This window comes from Lathamus discolor, chromosome 2, assembly GCF_037157495.1.
Source record: "Lathamus discolor isolate bLatDis1 chromosome 2, bLatDis1.hap1, whole genome shotgun sequence".
Classification (NCBI taxonomy): Eukaryota; Metazoa; Chordata; class Aves; order Psittaciformes; family Psittacidae; genus Lathamus; species Lathamus discolor.
This window is the reverse complement of record NC_088885.1, coordinates 100,911,805-100,938,409: the sequence shown is the minus strand read 5'-3', so window position 1 is coordinate 100,938,409 and position 26,605 is coordinate 100,911,805. Positions and strand designations below refer to the sequence as shown.

At 37.0% G+C, this 26,605-nt stretch overlaps 1 protein-coding gene across 3 annotated transcripts in view; it reads right to left on the bottom strand.

Moving 5' to 3' along the window:
• Nucleotides 1-25,975, bottom strand: part of NETO1 (neuropilin and tolloid like 1) — a 71,970-nt gene extending 45,995 nt beyond the window's left edge. For all 3 annotated transcript variants that reach the window (XM_065667901.1, XM_065667902.1, XM_065667903.1), the window contains exons 1-4: nucleotides 25,091-25,975; nucleotides 21,496-21,549; nucleotides 19,995-20,132; nucleotides 10,655-10,903 (exon numbers count right to left, since the gene is read on the bottom strand). In XM_065667901.1, coding sequence (XP_065523973.1) covers nucleotides 10,655-10,903; nucleotides 19,995-20,132; nucleotides 21,496-21,549; nucleotides 25,091-25,118 — 469 coding nt within the window. In that variant the 5' untranslated portion in view covers nucleotides 25,119-25,975. The remainder of the gene's footprint in view (nucleotides 1-10,654; nucleotides 10,904-19,994; nucleotides 20,133-21,495; nucleotides 21,550-25,090) is intronic.
• Between the last annotated feature and the right edge of the window lie 630 nt (nucleotides 25,976-26,605).

The following is a 26,605-nucleotide window of genomic DNA, read 5'->3' as shown; positions in this document are numbered from 1 at the left end:
AGAGGAGAGGATATGTAAATACAGAGATTCAAATTACCTAAATCTGATTTTTAAACTACTAAGACAGCACGTATTTTGTTAAAAAATCCACAGCCTATAAACTTACTTTATATCATTTCAGTATGGACTTCATAGTTGGCAGCAGGTAGTAACCTCCTGCCTAATCCACCTAAAGAAATCAGCATTAAAGAAAACAATATTTTTAAACATGTTTTTCTGCATTCTCTTTTAATATTATTTTTCACACAGAGTTGAGAAATAAGATACAGGAATAAAAAGAAAAGAAAAAAAATCAGGAGAAAACAAGAAGTGGTATCATACAATCTTTTATTAACCCACATACTGCACCGGCAGATTTGATAACATTGTCTCTTGAGCTTCAACTATCAGATAACATCTGGCAAATGATGCTTGTAAGTCCTGTTACACAACATCTTTTGCCTTCTCAGTGTCATCTAGGGGGCTGATATGTGACTAGAATAACACATTTCGCACTGTCTGTTTCTGTCATACTAGTACAAATTTTTAATAATGGATGTGCTACAGACACCAGTTTATTTAAAACTGAATTCTCAGAAAATATTTGGTAATTCTGTTCCCACCATCTTACTAATGACGCAAGCAATCTTTCTTAACACAAACTGCTGGGTATTAGATAAGGTCTTTTGACATCAAAGTATCCAAATAAACTTTCTGCATCTTTAGTGTGGAATGATCTCTGAAGCAATTATTTTTTAAATGTTGATCAAAAGCATTTGCTTAATTATTCTACAATGAATTCATTCTCTTTGATGGCATTTAATTCCTTGGTAAATTACATCAAACTAAACTTCACAAAAAAAAAAAAAAATTAATCTATAGTCCATTTTCAATTGCACACCACAGACCAAAACATTTTGTCTCACTGAAGTTAAATTCTTCTCTAGAAATCTATTTGAGGAAATACTAATGTCAGACAGTCATTCACCTAGGCAGTTGCAGACTATGCTGTGATCAAGTAAACAATGCGCATTTGGCATAGTAGAGAAAAGTCTTTAGAACAAGATAATTTGAGGGCACTGGATCCCTCGATTTCAAAAGAAAGATATTTGTATACTTAAATATTTGTGGTATATATTATATAATTAATTTTTAATAAGAAACAAAATATCTGTCTTGAAAATTGCTAAGGGCAGAAATAATTTTGCTCACAGGAATGTGACCTGGTTTGATTATGAAAAACTAACATCTTTTTAATTAAGGGTTTTCAATTAGACTGTATGTCCACATGATTGCAAACCACTGTTAAATCAGATGGGATATATCATGACAGACCAGAATACAAGCCTAGACCCAACCTGCCTGACTGTGAATCCAAGTACACTGGTATTAATAGAGGTCTCAGTCTTAAACCAGAGAAGAATTTGTTCTTTTCAGCTGAGGGTTGGTGGGTTTTTTGTATTGTATGCCATTGTAGATAATGCTTTTATGCATCAGTTATACTAGCTAAATGAACACTGCACTGCAGTGAAAACTAGGAAGAGTTAAGGAATCCTGTAGTTTTCATTCAATAATTATGAATAAGTTTTGAAAGTAGTTTTAAATGTTTACATACAACAATAAAATAAAAAGAAATCTCATTAGCATGCAATATCTAGCAACAACCAAGATTTTTGTTTGTGGGGTTTTTTTGCCCTTTTAGTTACAGGGAAAAGAAACAGCAGAGAATACAACTGTGAAAAAAATAACTGAAAGACAAGAAAGTGACAGGTTCACAATGAAAATAAACTGAAACTTGAATCTTCCTAAATGCAGTTCTTTTGCTTAAATGATTGCTTATTTCAACAGATGTTTCACCATCTAAATGTCTTCATGCTTAGTTCTAAATTAATTAAGAAAGTATATTAACAGAGAACATAGGTGCTTTAAATGTCTGCAGATTGTTGAATAAATGAGTAAACAGTAAATAAACTACTGATAAATAGTCATAGCTGTCAACAACATGCAGCATGGTAGACAGACCCCATTCTTTGAAAGACCTGCAGCTGAACTAGCTCAGGCTCAAGAGGTCTGAGTTTCCTCATTGTTAGAAAGGTGTGCAAAAGGCAACTACTCCTCAGTCCTGACATCTACTAAGTTCCTAAATCAGCAAGTGATGAGATTTTTTTCAGAAAAAGCAAGATACTAAAGATCGTCTTGGCTTTCCGTAGGTATCTCTTGTTTCTGGAGATTTTTAAGTGGGAGTTTAGCTTCCAGTTTTAGAGAAAAGAACACATAACAAAACAAAACAAAAAAATAACAACCACAGGCCTCTATAATTGTCCCTCTCAAAAAAAGTTGTCCTTAAGTACTGATCTGTTTTTATTTTAAAAAGATGATTTGGCAATTATGCACTATCATCACAAATTTAAGTAGTGGGAATGTAGTAAAAAATCTACTGAAAACTTTATGTTTAAATTTAAAATCTAAGGAGTGGAACCAGTACTCAATGGAGAAGTTTGCAGAACTAGTACCACTTCATTTTACAATTTGTGTAACTGATTGAAATACTGAGTTGGACGAAAAAAAACTTATCTGAATGAATTCTGTTCTAAGCACGGTTTAAGAAAAACATACATTTTTACATAGAGAAAATTTTATTTTATTTTCAGAAAATTCTGACATGATTTTTTAGGGTCAAGGCTATCTAGAGGAAGAATAGCAGGAAGACAGAGAAATTACTAATCATGATGTTCTAACCAGCAAAAACACAGCTTCCTATGTACTATGTGATAGAATATGAAAAGAAGTGAAAATTGGGGGTTAGTGGGCCTACTTAAGCCTATATTAGTGTGATATTGATCAAAACCATAAACACTGAATTGGTACGTATGTATCTACTACATAACTTGTGTACGGGTAGAAAACTAGTTTTTAACTCATTAGAAGAGTTTAAGAAAGTAGTTCAGCCATCCAAAATAAACAAATATTTCATTTTGACTTAGTTCAATAGATAAAAATGTAGAAGACAGTATTTAAATGTACTTACCTTTAAGTAAGTACCCATGCTGAGAGATCAGCATGATCCTTGATTTAGGAACATGCTTAAATGTAGGTTTCCTGAAGTTCTTTGCTAAACTGGGACTAGATTTAGTGGTCAGTGCAGCATTTTAGTAAGCTTCAGCAACTGTTCTTTGGAATTATCCTTGGGCATATCAGAAAGTAATTTCAGAGATTTTTGATGGATTACAGTGTTAAATTATAGTAGTTGTGACTCCTATCTGGCCTGAAGGCCTTGGGGAAATTAACAGGTTTTGCAGAGAAAAAAAAAAAAAATACCTAACGTTTACAAAACGTACTACAAAAAAACAAAAAAACAAAAAAAAAAAACACAAAAAAACAACCAAACAAAAAAAGCATAACTTGAAAATATCTAAACATTGAACATAAATTGAACAGAAATTATTTACTGGCTCTGGCTTTCCCAAAGAAAAACAGTTCAAAGGCGTAGATACTCTAATGGGCCAGCTAAAAGTTTATTTACAAAATAGTTAGGACAAAATTTCTATCAAAGTTGAAGGAAGCACAATCTTACTTTTGGACCTGAGCAGCAAAGAAGCTCAAATGTGGTATCTGATAAAAAAATTACATAGTCTGCATTTCTCAACAGACAGTAAACAAATCAACATAGGTCATAGCCATCAATAGCACAAAAGACATATTAACATGCAGCTACTAGAACTGCAAATATACAAAACAATATTCAATAATATTCACTATAGTACTGGTAAGCAAAAGAAACTATCTGGATTGACATCTACAAAAAATATTAATATTATCCTCAAAAATGAACCAATGCTAAACAGTTGTGTATGTACAACAAAGGCTAAGAGAGGACATGTTTAATTTACTGACTATTGCAAAACACAAAACTGTTCAGTTCTAGAAACAGAAACATGACTGACTTTACCAAGGACTACAGTGTGCACAATCAGAGCTACTAATTATTGGGCAAAAACACTTTCTATTACTTACAAAGGACTGGGAGCTTTCTAACAAGTGATTGTGTGCATTTCGTTAAGGAGAATTATCTAGAAGCACTATTCAAAGAGTAATAAAGCTTTTAACGAAAGGAATAAAGCTTTTAACTGGCTAAATATGCCAGTAAGGATCCTTATTATTGTTGTTAGAATTGAGAAATAGTTCATTAAATGAACAAACAACAACAACAACAAAAAAAATCAGCAGTCACAGTTACTTGAACCTATACAAATATCAAAATAAAAAAATAGGGGTGACTGAAAATAAATGATGTGAACATGGATGTGTATCTAACACAAAAGTACAATTTTCTATATGGACAGCTAAAGAATCATACCACTTGCAACTCTGTGGCTAGAATAAAAAATAGTTTCTCTGCCTAACAGAAGGGACAAAAAGCACTGAGGTTATTGTCAAGAGTTATTGGCTATACTTGTAACACGTCAGAAGCCTATAGATAAAATACATAAAGATGAAAATTCAATGGCTTAATGTAAGTGAAGAAAAAGAATTGCTTCAGCAATTCTCTGCCAAATCTCTGCAGACATCCACATCTCCAAAGTCACTACGAGAAACTTACAGACAACAGTGTTGCCAGGATGAGGCCCCAACACAATCAGTCAAAAGTGCATCCCAGTAACAGCTATTAGAAAATATGCCAAATGAGGAAGTCAGATGATCTGGAACAACTTTGAAGAGTGTTCAAAAACTCTACTTATCATACACGAGGCATGAAGTTTCTCATTTTTTACCCTGAAGAAACAGGTGTTAAAATATTTGAATGAGCACTACCAATTAAGAGGCTTAAAAACAGGTTTTGGAAGTGCTACTCTGAATACGCATGTTAGTAGTGAAAATTATCATTGTAAACAGGTTGTTTCCAAGCACTTGTGGAAGGTGACTACCTAGGTTTGCTGCTCAGTATCATTTCTATACTATCTTCCCTGCCCTGCCATTTCAAGGTGCTTCACAAATATTACAGAAAAATCAAGAATTAATAGGGAAAACAAATTCACAGAGACACTGGTTATTTCCACATTTTGCAAGAGTTTAAAGCAAAGGATAAACTGCATTAGGCATAAGGCGAAGCTAAGTATAGTATTTGCATAAAGCCAACGGTATTCTTAAGGGAAAGAACATAGGAAAACGATGCATTTAAGGAAAATCCTCTCCTACTTCTAAGATTTAGTTTTAATTGTTCTATAACAAGTAATAATATAAATTGCATTGAGAATTATGGCAATGCTGTTGTAAAAATGCAGCTTAATCTAAAAATGTTGAGCTGGTTAAAGGTTCCTTCCAGGAACAGAACGACAGATTTTTTTGGACAGACTTTTTGTCAGAGAAATGCGGTTCCTCTAAGTAATATTTAGCAATGCAACATCATAATCATCTTTATTAGTGAGATCACCCATATAACAAGAAGGATATCTCCCATGGAGGTAGAAAAGAATTATTTGAAACTGCACTGCAGTACAGTATCCTAATGTATCCTTCTCTAGAAGTCTATGTTCAACTTGTGGAACAGGTACAGAAAAGATATTCTTGGAGGGACAAAAGGTTGTACTGAAAAAAAAGCCTATGTTAGAAAAAACCTATACAAGTATTTGGCTTATGTAGAAAAGGAAACTGACATCTTAAAAAAAGATGACTGCCATCCCTAACCTGATCACACAGTAGCATATAGTCCTGGTGAGAAAAAAGGTTTCAAAGCTAACAACTAACATTGGTATAATCAAAGACAAAAGCTGGCTATGAACAATTTTAGGTAAAAAGATCAGAAGAACATTCATAATAATTTGGATCCTGGAACAGGTCTTCCATAACAGTAGCTGAAACAGAAAATACCCAAATAAAATTAACTCTGAAATTCTTTTAAGATCAATCAACAGAAGGATATGAATTTAAACATTTGGCATGAATTGGAATCTTGCTCCTTGCAGTCCCAGTGTCAAAGACAACACTACATGCCTAGGAAAGCTCCTTCACTCTGATATTCATGCACAGTAACTACAAATACATTTCTAATGTGCATAGTTAATGCAGATTTGTCTTTTTTTTTTTCTTTCTTATTAGAATACTTAAAACTATATTTTATATTTCTATTGTTGTTATTTTTAATGAAAGCTCAGCAAGGTAGGAGTTTAATTGTTCAGCTTCTTTCTGTTAGTAATATGACAGTCCCAGCATGCAGGGATTTCTAAACCAGGAAGTTCTATAGTTGCTTCTTGAGTATTTTTGAAAGAAAAATAGAAGCATGTGATGACAAGAGGTAATATGGGACCTGAGAATTCCATGAGATCTTTTAGATACTCATTTGCTCCATATGAAGAATTATTTTTCACTTGAAATTCAAAATAGCATACTATTCCACTACATTCTCATATTTATGATACTGAAATACTTCAGGCCTAATCCTACAATTCCTGTAAGCTAATGGAATCTACAGAGCAGCACAACACAAATCAGATTTCCTTGAAAATACAGTATTTCTGTGGCTGATCATGATTTCTGATGTAACATGCAAAGGCATCATGCTAGATGTTACACGGAAATTCCTTCTCATTCACAAGACCAGACGCCCTAATACACTGCAAATAGCAATGAAGTGCCTGACTGTTGAGTGCATGTATGAACTAGAAGTTCCTAACTCAAAGAAGCTGTTTATAACAATTGGAAGTGCTGGGAGCTATAAATCTCAGTATAATAAATTAAAAAAAAATCATACTTTTTTTCTTTTTTTTCACATGAGTAGTTTCTGGCTCGAAAGTTTGAATGAAGAAGTATGAGTAATTTCTCATAAAAACCAACTCCTATTCCAAAGGAAAAAGATTGACTCATTCAAAGTCTCATAGCTCTGAGATTGTTTACTGTTTCTCCAAAACAGCTGAATTACAAGTTGGTTAAAAGCTGTTGCCACTGCTGATGTTAACTTAGAAACAATTAGATCAAGGTCAGAAGAGAAAATGAAAATAAATAAATGAAAAATAAATAAATAAATAGAAAAATAAATAAATAGAAGCAAGTAAGCAATGTCCCACAAGCATTCAGCTGTCCCAGATGCCTGGGAAATACCCCTTCCTTACACAGAAGACAGGACATGTACATTAGATGGCAACACATTTCCACAATATCTTATCTGTTTTTTTTAGAAATTCATGTTAAACATTTCATGAGTCCTAAAATACGGAAATTTCCCAATTAAGAAGAATTTGGGTTATTTGGCTTTTTGGGGGTTTTGTTGTGGTGTTTTGTTGGGTTTTTTTCTTCAAGATAAATGTTATTATTCTATTACTCTGACATTCTACAGCTACTTGTACCACTTATATGGGGATGTAAAAGTCCTGTTATTCTGATTAGGCAGTGTTTTACACTCCACTTTTCAGGACAGAAGAGTATAAAGAATTTTTTTCTTTTTCCATTACCAGGCATTCAAACGGAAAACATTACTGATTGACCGCTATATTAATGAGGCTAAATAAAAACCCAGATGGCTTCTACTAAATGAAGGAACTGAAGGTAATGATGTGCTATCTTAAGCTAGTGTCCTGCAAAATCAGGGACCAGGATAAACAGAAATCTGATTATTCTAGCTGAGTAAGAAAGGTCAAATAAGCATCTCTCTGTCTGAACTTTTGTGTACACTAAAAAAAAATTCCTCATTTTAAAGAAAGATTGTCAAGGGTAAGTCCCATTGAAGTAAGAACTGAATTTTTCTAAACAGAACAGTGATTTAATACCATTTTTGAAAATACTCTTGAAACGTGACCTTTTAGGAAAAATTAGGGTAACAGATCTAAAGACCCAGAGATGTGTGATGAAATTTCAGGTGTAGACATTTCAACGGCCCAAAGAAAGACAAAGTAAAAGCAAGAAAGAACTAAGTGACTTGCCAAGTGGACTTTTGTATTGGTGGATGGAGTTCCAACCATTTTAATACCAAGGATTCAAGGAGTCAAAGAAATTATTAAACAGAAAATTTTGGTAATTGCAAAATATTAGCCTATTCCTTAGAATTGCTTTATACAATTTTTTTTTTTTTTCCGAGGCTTAGTCCAAACTAGTTTTAAAATGCTTCAGGTGACAAGGCTCTTTCCATTTGCACAGACTAATAGATCTTCAGATGGAACATTTTTCCTGATACCTTAATAGATCTCTTTTTTTTTTAACTTCATCCAGTTAGCTGGTTTTGTACACTCTGGAGACCTAGTAAATAATTTCTTTCCCTGCTTCTCCAGGTACTATTCAAATAATAATAATTGGTTGCAGCTTCAATTGAATCAAATTTGCTTAAGTAATTATTTTAAATCTTGCTACAACCACACATTCAACATTGCATTTCTTGTCTTTATAGAGAAACGAGAACCTCCATCAAGATATCAAACGCAAGAGTAGTAGCTGAGGAATGTGTCAGTGGTGGGTGGGGAACCACACAGGTGGGGAACGTCAAAGACTGCTGGTACTGAAGAAATAGCTCTGTTGCACTTGTCACTGGGATGAAGAAAGCCTCCTTTGCAGGCTGCAGATAGGCAGAGTGTGTTGCTTGCTCTCAGTGAGATAGTACAACAAACTGTATCTCCCCATAGTGTTTAGCTGCTTTGGGCATCAGTAATTTCCAAGTGTGTCTTTGCTCTAGATAATTATTTTTGATGCTCCTTGAAGAGAGGATAGCTGAAAATTTTCTTCTGATCTCTCCTTTGTTCATAATTAAATTTCCTAAATTGTCACTACCTAAGGTCTGAACTGTTAAGGCGGTAATTTCTGGAGGCATTTCCTCTCTATGCTATTCTTTTATACACTTTTGAAAGCCACAGGTCTTTTTTATGAGTTGATAGTGTCCCATCCGAGTGTACACATTCAAACAACAGATCTCAAAATGTCAAGCCTTTTTCATGCCTACATAGTAAAGGACTGGTCAAGTAATCATGAAGAATGAGAACTGCTTCCCATTACTGATGATCAAGGAGGCAGCAGTGCTGTTTTGCACTTGTCAGATTAATCACATTCTCACTTGGCCAATATTCCTAGAAACATTCTGTCATTTACAGAGCTTCCTACTGAAATCTATTGAGATAAAAAAAGAAAAAAAGAAAAAAAGAAAAAGAAAAAAGAAGATTTTGGTATTCATCTGAAGTCTGGAATAATTCATGCTGCTATCACAATTTACCAGCATTGATCTCTGTGTAGAAATTCAACTTACATAGTAGAAAAGGAATGAGGATAAAACATGGTCCATGAAATTGTTTTTCACTTGAGAGTTTTTAGACAGAATAAGCTGCAGATTGTGCTATGAACATCATTTCAACCCTAATACATAACTCTTTGAAACAAGAAACACATGAAATTCAAAGCAAAGAACTTTTGGTGGACATGGGGAGGAAAACTGCAAATGCCTACAGAGCCATGGTAAATGAAAGATACAAATTTAAGTCACTTTTCAGAGAGTATGCATGAATATAGAAAATTGCATCCATTGTCTTTTCGTTTACAATAGATACATATATCTGGCTATCAGGTTATTTGCTACAGAAACTCTTTGTTCTGTTGCTGTTTGAACTTTCTAAATATGCTTATGGAAGACAGTATCTTTCACTTAAAAGAAAATTGAACTATGTTGGGTAGAACTATTTTAGAACTATTTTCCTTGCATTAGGGAAAGACAACTGCAGAGAGGAAAATTCAAGTAGTCCTGCAATCTTCTATGATGGTACTGGAATAATTAAGCAAACAGAATTTGGAGCCTGTTAATTTTAGCAGATATGCTAAAGAATACTGTTCCACCTAATATAATAATTTAGCTGAAACAATAGTGACATAATAGACAAAATTACATAATAATTACAGTGCTTTAGAGCAAGCTATATTAAGGTATGACTCATCACTCAATACGTAAGAAGGTGCAGAAATACATCAAATCCAGCAGTGCAGTATAAGTGGCTCCAGCCAAAAATGAAATTTAAAATCAGCAATCTTTTGTTAATAAGTGGGGGAGAAAAGAAATTAAAGGAAAGTATGGCTGTGAATTTTGTTTTACTTTAATGAATTAAATTTTTAAAGTAACAAGTAATAATTGTACAATTACAATTAAGATTTACATCTTTTTAGAAAAATACTTAATACATTTTACTATTTGAACCTCACACTTCCTCTGGCAATACTTGTAATAGTTTGCTTTATTGAGAAGGGAGAACTATTCCACTCCTCAGGTAGGTAAATGATTGGTGAAGTGGAAAAGCAGTGATGGAATTTTCTAAGATAATTACTTTTTTTTTTAATTAGAATACTTTATCTGTAATTATTTTAAGAGAATAGCTGCACATTGCAGCAATCAAGCATAAAACACACATCTTCCCATGAAACATTTTGAATTATTTTCTATAATAGAATTCAATTGAAAACAATTCTCTTAAGCACTGCAGAAGCTGAATATATGCATCTTGGATATAAATGCTTTGAAAATGTCTTCTCTGGATAAGCTTTACTTGAATAAGCAAAAGATATATGTACCTTCTATCATCTTCCTACCTGCTAATACTTTCCTTTATAATAAACATAGTCCCAGTTAAAGATATTTTTCAACAGCACAACACTACAACATTAGCAAAGCTACTATGCTAAGCTTTTTCTTTCAGAAACTATGATGGCTTGTACTCACCAGGTGTAAAGTTATACCGAGCAGAAAACCCGATAGATTCCAGCTCACCATCAGCAAAAAACTTAATCCATAAGAATCTGCCACTGGATTTTATCATAGGTGGATTTTGCTGTCCACAGAAACGTCCAATGATTGGGGAAAAGCCAAAAGGTCCATCTCGTACTTCAATGTGGTCAAATTTGCACTCCCAAGAAGGCTCTATGGAATATTTTTCATCAAAGTGTAGTTCAATGCATTGTCTAGGGGCAGCTAGAAGTGAAAAGAAAATTATCTTTTTATTTTCTAAACCAAGACTTTTCAAACCTAAAACAGAATTAAAGAAAAACAGATATATCAATTTTGTATGCATTATAATATTTTGCTTAATAACTCGCTATATGTACCTCTGTATTTTTATAGACTTTTTACACCATCAGCTTATTTGTCTATTGTTTTCCTTTTAAAAAGTGCTCATGACAGAAATTCTTGGAAAAACTAAGAGCGATATCTATGATGTAAAACAAAATACAGTTTAGAAACTATTGGCTTCTAAGAAACTTACGCATGTGGAAAAACAGTGTTTTTCTATATTTAGGGGTGTGTGCTGAATGTTACTTTTTTACCTAATGCTTGCAAAGATGAAGAAAAATATTATCAGAACTGTTCTATAGTAAGAAGGACAAATTCTGTTCCGTATGTATTGCAGTCAGTGACAAGCTTCAGTGTAATTGTTTTTACACGGAATTGCTTGCCATCTCTTTTGAAACATAAGGACAAATGTAATGAATTTTCACTTAAGAAACCAGATAAGGATTAAGCAAAATTAACATTTAGCTAAAGAGCAAACAACATTCTACTGCAAACCCTGAAGGAACTTTAGAATGGTCACTTAGACATAAACCCCCCATGTCTATTCATAGATACTACGGCTAGTGGCAGTCAGAATGATCTCTAAAACAAATATTTCCTGGCATCTTCTCCATAAAGCAATAAAGTTACAGGTTGAACTATAGTAAAGGAGAAAAAAAAAATACTCAAGGTTTTGTCTACAAATTTTAACAGATACAGCGCCCCTGGGGTGTGCTGTTCCTATAGCTTAATCCTGTCTATAGCAAAAGAGTATCCCTCCAGTGTCTAGATCACGGTGCAATATAGGCTTTTGCTGACAAAGCCTGCTAAGACAAGGGTTTGTTGTATCGCCACCTGCTGTGCCTCTCATGGGGTCATTCATGTCCTACACTTTACACATATTAGAAGAGCCTGAAATTGTTATGACATTTGCCTGAATTATCATTCTTTTCACATGAAAACATGCAAGATCAAACTCCAAGCCAAGTGCATAAGCTTAACATGGAAACTGCTGCAACTCCAGCGGCAGCACTTGTCCATATCTTTCCACAGGAATGACAGCAAAACTATTAGTGTGACAAGAACCTAGATCTTGCATGCATTTTGAAATGTTTAAATTGATCTTTTGGGATGAGCTCACTACTCCCATAAGAGAGAATATTTAAAATAGACTAAGTAATAAGATATCAGGTAAACTTTATGATTTTACAGAAGAGCACACAGTCAGATCGCATTTACAGCTATTTCATGTAAATAAATACAGCCTTATTTTATACAAAACATTGAAGTTAATAAAACACATTATTTGAGAAGGAAGATAATTTTAATAGCTTTGCTTTCAATGTTAATATGGTTGGGTGATTGATATTTATTAAAGTATTTAATTTAACATAAGAAAGAAACCTTATTTCCTATTCTCAATTTGAAGGAATTCACATTTAGGGAAGTACTTACTGTTGGCTGGTTGTCATTTTTAACAATTTACAGGAAACTTGTGATTTTTGTGCCATACAAACTCAATAGCAAATATCAAAACCGAAAGTTTTATATATAGTTACACCAAATTCAAGGCCTATGGAAATGAAAATACTTTGAAAGTATGAAACAAAAATTTACAAAATTAAAATCAGATAATAAAGCTTATAAAGAAAATATCCATGCTACCCTTGGTGTGGTATGAAGACCAAATTAGATCTTTTATATTATAGTAAAAGACTGACTAACTGGAAGACACCATCAATTAACATTATTGAGAAGTTTCTACCCTTGCCTTCACATTTTTATAACAAATATTGATTTAAACTTAACTAAGCAATACTAGGGGAGTAGAGAGCAATTAAGACCTTTCAAGATGGAATCATATTTTGTATGCTTTTATTCCATTTAAGAAGATTTGTTGAGAACTACTCATCATTCACCTAGGGACTGCAGAGTCAGGTATCAAACACACCATCCTGACAACTCTTCAAGCAATCTTAAGAATGCTCATTAAAGCTTGAAAATCATTAGCTATTCAAATATTATGCTATTAACCTACCTAAAGCTTTATTGTAATGTTTTAATGTTGTGAAGTAGATATGAAGATGAATTCTGCTACTATTGTGTCAGACAGCATTACACCGCAGTACATGGCTGCTCTGCTTTCCACGGCAATAAAGAGATACCCGCTTCAGAAATGTCTTACCCCCTTAACATAACACATTTGTCCTTTATAAACTACCTGAGTTAGGCCTTCACTACTCTATTTGATACCAACAGGAGGCTTTTAAGTGATGGCTGGTTACTAAACCTTTTATAGGTCTTCTCTGAATCTAAGGCTCATGTAATATGTGATAACAGTGGGCATGAGGCCCCCTCTGAGTTATAGCTCAGTAATTTGATATGATCTGGTGTTGAAAAGGAGCTCTAAAGCCAATTACAGCCTCAGTATAATATAAAAGGAGGTTTTGTGGGTAAGAGAGAATCAGACCTAGAGAGTTATGCATAAGATCTATTGATTTGGTGAAAGAGAAAAAGGAAAAAAGCACAGTTTCAACTAGCACCATGTAGCTTTCTGAATCTCACATCAAATACTAATTTTACAATCAGAGTATTAGTCTAGCTTTCTTTCCTCTGCTTTTGTTTATTTTTCAAAAAAAGTCAAGATGGGGATTTTCCTAGCAAACCTCAGTTCTTGCTAGAGGATCAGGAAGAATCACGTTAGCTCAGGAAGCACTCAAGAAAGAATTTTTACTTTCACACAAAGCTCCCATGTATAGAGGGTGCTCTGCTTTCAGAATGGAGCACTGACTATTCATTAGCACTGTTTCTGCACCTCAAAATAAGGCTGGGAAATGAATTTTGGGGCTGGACTACTGACTATTCACACTCCTTAAATGTTAAAATTATCTCCTGGCATCATTCTGACCATGACAGTAAGAATAGCCTAAACCCTTTCTTAGGCATGATGTAGTGGTTTGCATCACTCAAGGACCATTTACTGTGAGTAGTTTGTGTCTGTACTCTTGACTGGGAAGATGATAGGAGTTAATCTGTACATGTGTGATTGCATCTATCAATCAGCCTTAAGGCTGATGAACATTTCCTGACCTGTTTTGGGTATTACTACTGCCTGTGTCCCAGCATGCTCCACAAGGCAGTCCAAACAGGATGAGGTCCTTTCACATAAGTTTTGTGTTTCTCTAACTGCAGACTGCGGTGATCACAAAAGACTGGGCAAAGGGAAGAAGGGGTGCTGTACACGCATTCATGCACCTTATCATCATGTGCTTTTAAATGCACCTCTGTGCTTCAACTTGTACAATATATAGAGTTAAAGGTTAGAGGGATTGGTGTTTTTTTTTTTTTTTTTTTTTGCAATAATCTTACCTAAGAAACAAAATTATTCAAATCTTTCTAGAAATGACCATAAGGAATAAAAACCACACAATTCAAACCACCAACTTGAATTTGCTTTTAGCAAAAAGCAAAATTTCTTTTTTGGGTTTCTTTGCCAAACACAAGCTAAAGTGATCAGGTACTGTATAATGATCAGGGGACTGGAACACCGCCCGTATGAAGACAGGCTGAGGAAGTTGGGGCTGTTCAGCCTGGAGAAGAGAAGGCTGCGTGGGGACCTCATAGCAGCCTTCCAGTACCTGAAGGGGGCCTACAGGGATGCTGGGGAGGGACTCTTCATCAGGGACTATAGCGACAGGACAAGGGGTAACGGGTTAAAACTTAAACAGGGGAAGTTTAAATTGGATATAAGGAGGAAATTCTTTCCTGTTAGGGTGGTGAGACACTGGAATCGGTTGCCCAGGGAGGTTGTGAGTGCTCCATCCCTGGCGGTGTTCAAGGCCAGGTTGGATGAAGCCTTGTGTGGGATGGTTTAGTGTGAGGTGTCCCTGCCCATGGCAGGGGGGTTGGAACTAGATGATCTTGAGGTCCTTTCCAACCCTAACTATTCTATGAAACACACATCTTTTGCCACAGTTTTTGCATCAAAATGTGTGCAAAAGCGGTTATGGTAAAACTTACAGAAATACAGTGAGAATAAGTCCAGAATAATGACTAATAATACTGAAGGTATAGCTACAGAAAAACAAAACAAACCCACCAAACAAAAAGCCCAGAACATGCAATTATTCCAGGCTGGATTGGAACATGGCATCTAACAAGAAAAGGAGGGATGGAATGGTCATTTCCAGTATCCTTATTCATGGGTAAAGCCCACTCACACCTTCAGAACTTTTTCTGTGGCTATAATGTTTAGGAAAAGTTGTTGTCAAGTCCAAATGAAATATATTGGAGCTATCTCACAAAATTACTTTAGTTCAAATCTTAAAAATCTTCCATATTTAACTTCCCTTTGTCTTTCTTCAAAAATGTTAATACCATGGAAAGACTACTTAAGGTTTGTTTGTCTCCTCATATTTTTCATCTAATTATCTTATACAAGTGTTGTCTTGAGATTTTACACTCAATGAAAAAAAGACATTGGGTTCCAACTTGTGGTAGAAGAACAGTTGTAGCAAAACCACACAATTAGGATTTTAATTCTGATCAGCCTCTCAATCTGTGTATCTGACAGCTGAAGTTAAGCAAAAAATCTGTCTCAATCTACTGCATGGAAATGAGAAATTGAACTCTACGCCTATCCCATCTATTTGAACTGCTATATTACTGACAGTTTTCCACAATCTTTGGTCTTTCTGGATGTCCAGCTGTTACTGGTAAGAAAGCCACCTACAACTTCCTTTTAAAAGACGATTCTTTTCTTGTTTCAATGAAAACTGTATTGAACACAAAAAAGAAATCACTGTGAAATTCAAAATTACTTCAAGCAGAGATTCTTCATACAGTGATACACGACCACTTTCCAACACCTGTGAAAGATCTAGGATTAAAGAGTCTAATGATCTTCAGGGAAAACACAAAAAGCTTTCCAGAGAGACATCTCTAAATGTCCACAAAAATATAAAGTGGGTATTTTATATCTCCATAAAGCAATTTTAGTCCATACCTATAGTTTTAAATCAACATTTAATTATTAAAGACTGGAGAATGGATAAAATCTTACAAGTATTTCACCTGAAGGACTTCCAAACCAATTCTTAAGATACATTGTGTAAAGTATGAATATCCCACTCCCCAGCTATTTTTTAACACAAACAAGCGCCTTTGCTCCTTTCCCTTTGGAGCACACATGCCAAATTTTCTGCAGTCTGGCAAAGGCTAATGCTGCCACTGCTGCGGTCATTTCAGGCACTTGTGAATTTTGCGAGGTTGAAGTCATGAATGTACAAAATAAGAGTGAAATTTGGCCCAACAGGGAATTTAATGCCTACACTCAGCTATTTCCTATTTTCTATATGCCAAATGAGACAGTAAAAGAACAAATTCTCAATGAATTTTGAAAGGCAGGTAGAACTCACCAGAAGCTCCTTTACAGCATAATAATTTTTGTACTGAGTCTGTGACTTCTGGATGACCTAAAGGATTTGTTTAGAAAGGCATCCAATCTGGACTTTAAAATTCCTAGTTGTTCCAGCAGTTAATTATCATTACTACTAAAATAGAATAAAAGGAAAAAAAAAAAAGGAAAAGGAAAGGAAAAGAAAAAGAAAAGGAAAGGAAAGAGAAAAAGAAACTTCTAGCTGTTTGAGCTTGATCTGCTTATGCCCTTGACTGCTAGGATAGAAGCCTCTACAGTCAGAAATCCTCTTCTCTTTTAGAAACTCAAAGTCTATGATCATGGCAATTTTTGCCAGCTCCTTTACTTCACCAAAGTAATTTTGAGATTATAAAAGGCTTGCATACAAGACAATTGCTAAGCTACAATATGGGTGGAAAAATTGTATTATGAGGTGAAATTCCATACTATTACAATATACTATGTGTTAAAAGTCCTCACTCAGGTCACTAAAGTCAGTAGGAATTGTTTTTGAGGGAAGCCATAAGTATTTGCCCCAGACTGTGTTTGATAGCAAAATACGCAGGAACAAAAGCAAGCAGGCAGGAAGGAACCTGGTGATTCATGTATGTATTTAAACTCACGTCATACGGCTGTTACTATGGTATACACAGTCCCGGACTTCTGAACTCTCTAAGACATACAAAGGAGAGAGAGCAATGTGGGAATGCTATTATGGATCATATTGACAGTCCGCCTAGTTTGTTTTTTGGTATTCAACAGCAGATAGAAGCTATCTGAAGTATGCTGAATCTCAATAACAAATATAGGAATAAGATGCATATGGAAATGTTTCTGCTTTACACTAAAATTGATATTTATGTCCTGGATTAGCAAGGATTATCCACAACATAGATTGTTATCTGACCTTAAAGATAGTGCTATAAGTAAAATAATTAATCCTTTGAATTTTTTTTTTTTTTTTTTTTTTTTTTTGCATTCCTTTGACTTCAACATCTCATGCCAATGAGTTCCACAGAAAATAAAAGGTACGGGGAAAAGTTTTCATTTGCTAGCCTTCTTTACAGTATTCTGTCATTTGTATATGTTGCAAAAAGGAATAAACATGGACAACTAACTGACCAAACTTAATAGTGTTTCTTGTCCTTCAGTGTTTCTTCTCTTGCCTTTTTTAAAAACTGCTGCATTTTAAAATATCACTTCTTAGACATCTTACTACATCTCTGTTTATTTTTGTGGTATTTCTCAGATACGTCTATTCCTGACCTTTTCAGAGGGCAGAAATAGACATGGAAAGATGAGAGTTGAATATGTTGTACATTGTGCATGGTTTTCGTCAGATTATATACTAATAGAGCTGCTATCACCATGGGCTTTAAAACACCCAGTTGCAATCCAAACTGTTATGACTGGGCAGGAAGCAGAAAATATCAATGTCATGAGAAATTATGTGCAGCTGGATTTTGTCAGATTGATTTCTCCCATAAATTATATCAAGATGTCTGTTAAGTTTGGATTACTCCTTTTACTACACATCGCTCCAAACTCATCAACATGGAATTTCATCTTCACCATAAAAGTTGATTGAGTAAATCTTTCCTTCCTAAATTGTTCTTAGATATTTCCAATTTAACCTCTTCTAAATCAGGTAATTTCAACAGTGTATTTTGCCACCTTTCATCTTATTAACTATATTTTCAAAATATGTTAACTATATTTTTTCACCTTTCGTCTTATTAGCTTATATTTTCATAAGTACTTAATTACTGTAATAAAGACAAAGGTCTTTACAATGAAGGGCTTTCAGGTGCTTTCTTACCAAGAGGAGGAACACCTTTTGGCCTGAGATAGTGGACTAGTGTTTTAAAAAACAGTTTGTTGCCTTTTTTTTTTTCCCCACACCTTTTCTCTTTAATGATAAAATACATCTCTGTTTCAGGTCCTTGAAGATACAAGAGGCTTGCTTCTTCCCATCCTCACAGGAATGTCAGAAAGATAATTTTACCAATGCATGTAAAAGAGACCTAGATCAACATAACAAAATATATAGCGCTAAGTAGTACATATTGAACCTACATATTTATGGGTTTTTTTTTTAATTTTAATTTTGTTGTAGCTTAATTACTAAACTATGAAAGAATTTTAACCTTTACCATACATCTGCTTAAATTTCAGACTCAAATGGGAAGAGTTGACAGACATCCATTTTCTTTAAAGGATTTGTCTGACTCCATGATTTATAATCACCTCTTTACTTCTGACTTCAGTCAGGATACCTAACGTTAGAGTGGGATTCAGAGATCTTGGTCATTTGGCTGCAATTTATTTTCCTAACCGAAACATTTACTATCCATCATTCCCCTTGAAGTTTATTATGAATTATATTTTAGTAACTCAACACTAGATTTGAAAAGGCAAACTGGTTTCTGAAAAGGGTCTAGTTGGGGGGTTCTAAACCAGCTAATTCAATTTGAATCAACTATACACCTTTGGAAATCTCTTTTGGTACTACCTGCATCTTTAGTAAAATAACTATTTCTGTAATTACTGGGTCCATCATTTGTAGTTGATAATTCTATCCAACCAAGCATGGATAGAACAGGCAGCAGCGTTGTATTCTGCATGTATTCACAACTCATGAATGAACCTTCTTGGTTCTGGTGACTTAACATTTTGTACCTGATCCATCTTTTCTGCTACTAAGCTCTGACAGTATCTAATCTCCATTACTTTCCACTGATTCATTTTTACAATAATCCTTTCAACATCCATTGTGCTAAAACTGATGAAAAGAAACTGCACTAACTTGCTTGCAATCCACCTCTAGCCTTTCTTTGTAACACCTCCATGCCTGCAACTGTCTACTCTTTGAAAGCTGTGTTTTACAGCTGTTTGGTGTTAACATTTATTCTTTTCTGGTTTTGTTTTGTTTCTTGGAGCTTTTTTTAATCTGGTTATTTTTATTTCTCATGAACAATCGGATGGAAAATTTTTATGCTCACTATATGGATATTTTCTGAATTACTTCCCTTACTATACTTTGCCTTATATACATATATACATATATTATTTTCCCTTACCATACTATACTTTAATCTCATCCCTGATTCAGTTATGATAAATGTAAAGAATTCATATGAAATTCAAAACCTTTTTTTTTCCTGTATTCATATTTTACTAATTTTAAAATATTCTTTCTTCTGTCATCTTACAGCATTTTAGCTTCTCTTCATTCTCTGAATATCCTGGAATAAATTATATAGTGTTTATTACTAAGTGAATCATGCATACTTACCACCTGAACTGATATATGAGTGATTTCAGGAAAAAAAAAATCAAGTATTTTTCAGTATTTCTTGCTATGCACTACCAAATTTTAAAATGACAAACCAAATCAAAACAAAAAAATTAACAAGTGCAGGGAAGGAGCTTCTCTAAATCTCATTTCTTGAAAAGATTTATCACAGTCACATAGGCTTTACCTTCTCTTCACATATAATAAAATGTGCTTTCTATACTTTTATACTTTTTATACTTTTATACACTTGCAGTTTTTATACAGTGATGATTGAATATAAACATTCTTCAGCTGGTCACCTTCTATAATGTAGACACACTCTCTGTCAGGAGGATACTTGTTGGGGTAATTGGGAGAAGTGAAGATGCCTCCTTCTGCATATTTTGTCCAAGTTCCACACTGCACTGGTTTCTGTCCTTCGGAAGTAGTTTGCTTTTCTGTGAAATAATCACATTAAGCATTATATAATTAGCTCACAAATTATTATGTCCCTATGACACTTTGAACTATCTTAGACAATAGAACAGTTCCTCCTGTCAGTGTCTTCAGGAAGCCACTCTATCAGCAAGCTACTTGCCTTAATGTAGGAATACATCAAAGTCTCAAAATCAAGAAAATTTAGAGAATTATGATAGAATATATAAATTCTTTTAAATTTGTAGCAGCTTGACTCTATATTCATCAGACAGAGATAGATGGGGGAATTCCTGGATTATAGTTCACAGATTTTCTTCCTGTAAAATGAATAAACAGCTCTAGGGCAAGGAATCACAGCCCCAACTTTCCTCCTCCTAGATGAATCAGAGAGCAGAGTCAGACCTCATTTGCTTTCTTCCTAGCCCTGAAACTCTTGCACTCCTTTCTGCAAATTGGCAGAGAGCCTGGAGACAAAGTTTTGAGTCTGTTCAGGCTGAAGAAGATGAAGCATCACTTTCTGGGCATCATGATTTAACAAGCAGGCTAAAATAAGATGGTTTCTTCAGAGGTGAAAATACCTATGCTGGTATTAAAAGGAAGTATAGTAGGTTCTAGACCTCATACAGGTACCTGAAGAGGACTCCTGTGTTTTGCTGTGAATGAAGTACCTATGTCCAAGGAGCGCCCCATTTAACTTAAGCCTTTGATGTGCAGAGATGCGCTGTTTGAGACTCCCACTCATGACCAATGAAGGGAGACAGGTACCTTCCAATGATGATTTTAACCACCTGAGATCTGTCTTATGCTCTGTAAGCATTTCTCTTTCTTTCTGGTCTGTATTCAAGTTGAGTACTACACAGTTCCTAATTTCCTGAAATGAATTCAGGCCTACAAGGACTGATCATTCAGACACAAGTTCATACACATACTGTGCTTAGCAGCTTTCCCCACTTGGCTCTCAACACACTTAGCATCCTGGGCTTTAGGAACATTTTTCTATCCCCACCTGGCATAAATGCACCCATGATACCTAATTCCAGATTTTGAATTCTACTTCAACAAGCTATCTCAAGTGTAAATAGCTCAGTGCTCAAACTGGACTTCCCAATATGAAAGTGGCGGTACTTTACAGTCTTTAGACAGACAGAATCAGGCGCAGTTAGTTAGGTCTAACTGTGGAACAGGTCACTAACTTGTTAAAAGAAAAAGTACCACCGGATTTTCGCACACGTACAGGCACACTAATACTCAACACAAATGAACAAAGGACAGACACTGGCAGTAGGTGAGCTACTAAAAATTTCAAGAACTGAATCAACAATTCAAGTTCATACTTTGGACTCTTAATATGATGTCTGAAAAAAATGTCTGAAGTTTACATACCTGCTCCTTTTTTGGTTGCCCCAGACAAATGTAAGATGATTAGACTTGCTACAACTGAAAAAGAAACATGTGTTAAATGTCACAGTGTGACAGTGCTTGCAATCAAAACAATTGTAAACATCTGTTTTAGAAAGAACACAAAGAGAATTGCTGTAAAAAAAGTTTCATTTTTATTTGCATCTTAAAATTGCTTATTTCGTATAAGCAAGTTTCTTTGTGATCTGTCCTTGTAAGTATTTAACTTTGTAAAAGTATCCAAATAAAGAGATCTTTTGGGTTTAACACAAAATCCCCAGGCACTGACATTTCTCTCCTTTTTATTTTCTTTTTTTCTTTTTTTATATTTTTAGTATTAGGGAAAAATGCCTTACAAATATTTGTTTATATAATCACAGCCTGGGAATAACAGAAAAGTGGCTGCTTTTAACAAAGCCGTGCTAAGTTTCAGTGCCATCGGACTCACTAACATCTCTAACTACGGCATAATAAAATTTGAAAATGAGTGCTGGGAGTAAGGAAGAAGTGAGGGGTTGGGTTCTTCACATCTATCAAAGAATTTGCAAATCCCCAGTGAAGTAAATCACTGTGTGTGCTTAACAGTCTCATTAATCTAGTTTGTTTGACTTGTCGAGAGGGTGTTGCTTTGTGCTGCAGGGACTCCACAGCCCATTTTGCAAAGAGAAATCTCCTATCTCTAACCATGACAGGATAGCTATGCCTCTTGGGAACAAATGTGACCTTTCTGAGATAGGCTTCAACCTGGACATAATTTCTGAGTTTCTGGGATTTTCTGAATAAAACATTTTAACTAGAAAAGGCTAAGAGACAAACACTTTGGCCAGTCATAACAAGACTGCTTTGGAAAATCAAAGTGATTTAGCTAGCTATGTGATGAATCATGCACTGATTATAGCGTTTTCTTGTCATCCCCCATACCTTCTTTGGCTTTTGTGGAGAAAGTAGGATAGCTAAAGCATAAGAAAACAGATCCATAAGTTCTTGGAGTACTTGGGGTTTTGACCCTAGCTAGTTTGGCATTAAGCCCAGACATACTGAAGTTAAAGTGGAAATGAAGTTGTGTGTTTATTCCAAGCATTTTGGATTGATCAGCTGCCACTTGAATGCTTGACCATGATGACCTGTGGTCTTTAACAAACATAATCAAATGGCGTGCTTTCCTCTTCTTACCCTCAAGACACACCAAGTGTCACCATGGGCTAGCAACTACCTACCTTCATGACCCTTTCAAAGATGGTGCTTTCCTGATTTTCAGCTTTTACACTGCAAATTGTATGCAATTTTTACATAAGCCAGTGTCCATATTTCCAGTATTCTGATAGCACTGGGATCTCTGTTTCTATGCCTTTGACCCTGTTCCATGTGACAAAGGGTTTGAGGCACGGATGATGGCTATCTTATTAAGCATGGAAAGGCTTTAGCTCTGGGAAAATGAAGACTTGGCAGCATATTCACTATTTCTTGGTCAGGCTCACAGCCCCTGTGTCTTTTTGAATCCCTCAGCTAACAGAGACGGATGTTGGCAGAGCTGGTAGTTAAAAACTTCTGTGTTGGAGACATTCAGTGAGAACACTACATCTTCTACTTGGATCTGAATGCTGCCCAGTCATTCATACCCTTACTCTCCTCAGGGATGGATTCTGGAAATATGCGCTATCTGGGACTCTCCCCACCAGCTGTGTCAAAATCTTAAGCCAATGTAGGATTCACCCATTTTAGAAGTTGCTCATTTACTTTAGCTGTGTTTCATGCAGTGAACATGCTGCATCTATGCCTGTAATCCTCACCAGTCAGAACCAATTTTTCAATAGTATAAGGTGGAATGGTGTTAAAATATGAAACCAGCTGATGATGGTCTTCCTGCCCACAAATTTATGGGAGCTAGAATAGGATGCACAGCAGCCAAACAAAACCCACGTGAGAAATATTTCTTCTTAGGCAATGAATAACAATTCACATCAGATTCTTACAGGTTCATTTCAAACACCTTTACCTATTAGCTTTCCCCTCCTTTTCTACATGGAAAAAAAAATAAATCAGAGGAGAGAGTTGGTCCAAGTCACAGATATATTGTTACCGAGATGACAGAAAAAACACAGGTCTTTCCAGTTCCAGCTGTAACTGCTAGAAAGGATGATTCCAAACCACAGAGTGATGTTATTCGAAAACAGGGAGCTGCGCTTGCATATCATCATGTCAGTATTGATTATTACTAAGGAGTCAAAATAATCTTGATAACAAAATCCATTAGATGAGACTAAGACATTAGGGTTTTTTTTGGACATATAATATCTAACCTTTGGATAGATGAAATCAAATACTTCTCCCATATTTCAACAAGAGAGAAAGCTTTCTGATTCAGTGGCATTAACACCAGCATCACCAAAATCTGTGTATTGCCAGAAAGCAATTAAAATTCCAGGCCTTATGGGAAACAGATAACACAGTATTTTTTACTTAAGGCAAGGCAGGCCATTTTATTCTGTGACCCCTTGCCTTTTTATTCCTCAAGCCATAGGAAAAGAACAGTGTTTCTCACAGAAAAGGAGAAAAAAAAAAAAAAAGACCCCAAAGAGGCCAACCATGCAATCTTCACTCACTGAAACCTGTCACTTGGGAAGCTTTGACAGTACGGCAACAATATTGTGATTGTTTGGGTTAGGGAATTATTTTAAAGAAGTTTCCATCAAATTTCTCACTGCATTCTCACTTGTGCTCCTCCTCCCCCTTTTCTTCCTGATCACGGGTGTAGTTATAATCATGCTTTCCAGTTCCACTCTAACTACGCATCTTTGCATCTTTTTGGATCTGTGCGTTTTTCCATTTCACATTAAGAGATTTACCTCTTGGCCGGGCAGCTTTTTGGCGGCTGCGACTTGGCATAGACAGGACTTAGCATAGGATAGAGTTGTTGGACAAGCACCACCTGGCCATAGAGCTGTTCTTGTGCAGGTGTGGGCACACACAGGTGGTGGCCAGCCAGCCCCCTTCAGCAGAGTGGACTCTCCAAAACCAAGACAGGAGAGGGGGTCCCATCCAAGCAGCGTGGGGCCGCCGGGGGTCTTCAACGAATGACTTACATTGTTGTGCCTCCCCGCTTCTCCTGGAGGATGTCACCCCGGGCGGCAGCATCCACCCCGCCAGGATCCGTGATGCAGGATCCGTGCCCGCTGCAGCCGCCCCCGCCAACGGCACTCGGCGCTGCCCCTCTCCCACTCGCCCCATGCCATCCGGTTCGAGACCCGGCTACGGCTGCAGCGCACCGCACCGCACCGCAGCGGACGGCGAGGACCGTTCTCCCTCTCTCCCGCCGTCACGCTGAAAGCCATCAGGCGCGTCGCGCCCCGATGGACCCCCCGTCCTGCGGAAGGGTGTCCCCCGCCCCACTGCGCTGACAGACATCGGCTCCCTCCCGCTGCACCGGAGGGCGGTGGGGAAGGGGTACTGGCTGCGCGGGGGGCAGTCTACCCCCACGCCGCGGAGGTCTGAGCGTCCCGTTACGCTAGTTGTGGAGGCAGCGCAGGGCAGGAGCCCGAGCGCGGTGGCCGGGGGAGGGCGGGAAGAGGAGCATACTCACTGTGAAAGAAGCTGCGCCCATGGGTCATGTCTGTTCCTTGCACAAGGGGCTTCGGTCTCCACTAATTCCATTTAGCTACGGGAGGACTTCCAGTGGCGGGAAGAGGATGCAAGTAGGAAAAGAAGAAGAAATAATAATAATAATAAAAAAAAATCCCTAAGCCCACACACAGCAGAGCGGAGCAGCCCTTCCTCTCCTTCGCTCTCCCTCACCGCCTTCAAATGATCACTGCCGGCTCAATCCCATCGCACCCGAGCTCTCATCAGCACCACCATGAGCGTTGCATCGCAGCGGCGGCGGGCACGGCGGCGGCGGCGGCCCGCGCATCCAGGTGCCGGCGGGCGGCGGCGGCGGCAGAGGGGCGAGCCGAGCCCCTAGTCACCAGTTTCATACAAAACCAAGAGCAGATCGAAGCATTTCCTGCAGGACTCCGAGCCCAGCGACTTCCAGCCTTTCGGCTTCTTTTGATGCATTGAAGAAGGGATTAATGGGTCCGTCATCAGCTCCTGTGCTTGCTCCTCTGAAGGGGTGGGGGCGGGCGGGAGGGAACCCAAAGAGGAGGGGTGGGGGGGAAGAAAGATTTACCAAATAGGGGATTTAGTCATATTTGTGTGCAATGTGATCCTTATTAGAGAAGAAATCCTTTAAAATCGAACAAATCCATTTTTGCAAAACCTTCTCCCTGCGTGTAGCATAGTATCAGGTGGTAGCAGCTGCAAGAGACTGAAAACACATTGCACCGTTTGAAATCCTCTCGGGTATGGATGGAGCGAAATAGAGGTGGATGAGGATAGAGAGATGTCCCCTCACTTCTCCAGTCCAGGGTGAGAAGCAGAAGAAAACCCTGGAGGCTCTTGCGTTCGTTCAGTGCAGGGGCAGGGGAAGGGGAGGGAAAGGGCGGGAGGGTGGCGGTGGTGGGGAAAGAATGATTTCAAAACTGCGAAAGAATGAGTAACGAGAGGGATCGTTTCCCCTCCCCTAATCAGTTCATGGCTCAGACAAAATGCTCATGAGTTCCTCCTTGAACTGCACCTGCCAAAGCGAAATGGGAAAGATTTTCCCCCTTGAGAGGAGACTTCTCCATTTGCACAGACACGCACACTCGCACACACACGCACGCACAAAAGGAAGCGATAAAAGTTTAGCTGCTAATCCTCTGGCCCCAGATACAATGACTGCCTCTTCCAATCAGCCCAGACACGGCAGCAAAATCTCCCCTTTCTCTCTCCCCTCCTATTCTCAAGCTTATCTTCCTCCCCGGCTACATCCCCCTTCAAACACCCACCGCTTTGGCGAGACTGCGGAGGGATATGGGCCAGGGCGGGAAGAGGAAGAGTGGAGTATGGAAAATACATAAATCAGAGTACTCGTAGAAACCGAAATGCTCTCAGCGAAAAAAACCAAGAGAGGAGGGGGAGCGGACAGAGGGAAAGGGCAGTGTCCCCTCTCGGCCCCGGAAGCCGGCCCTGCAGCGCCGCGGTAGCTGGCAGCTGTCTCCCGCGCCCCCATGCCCCC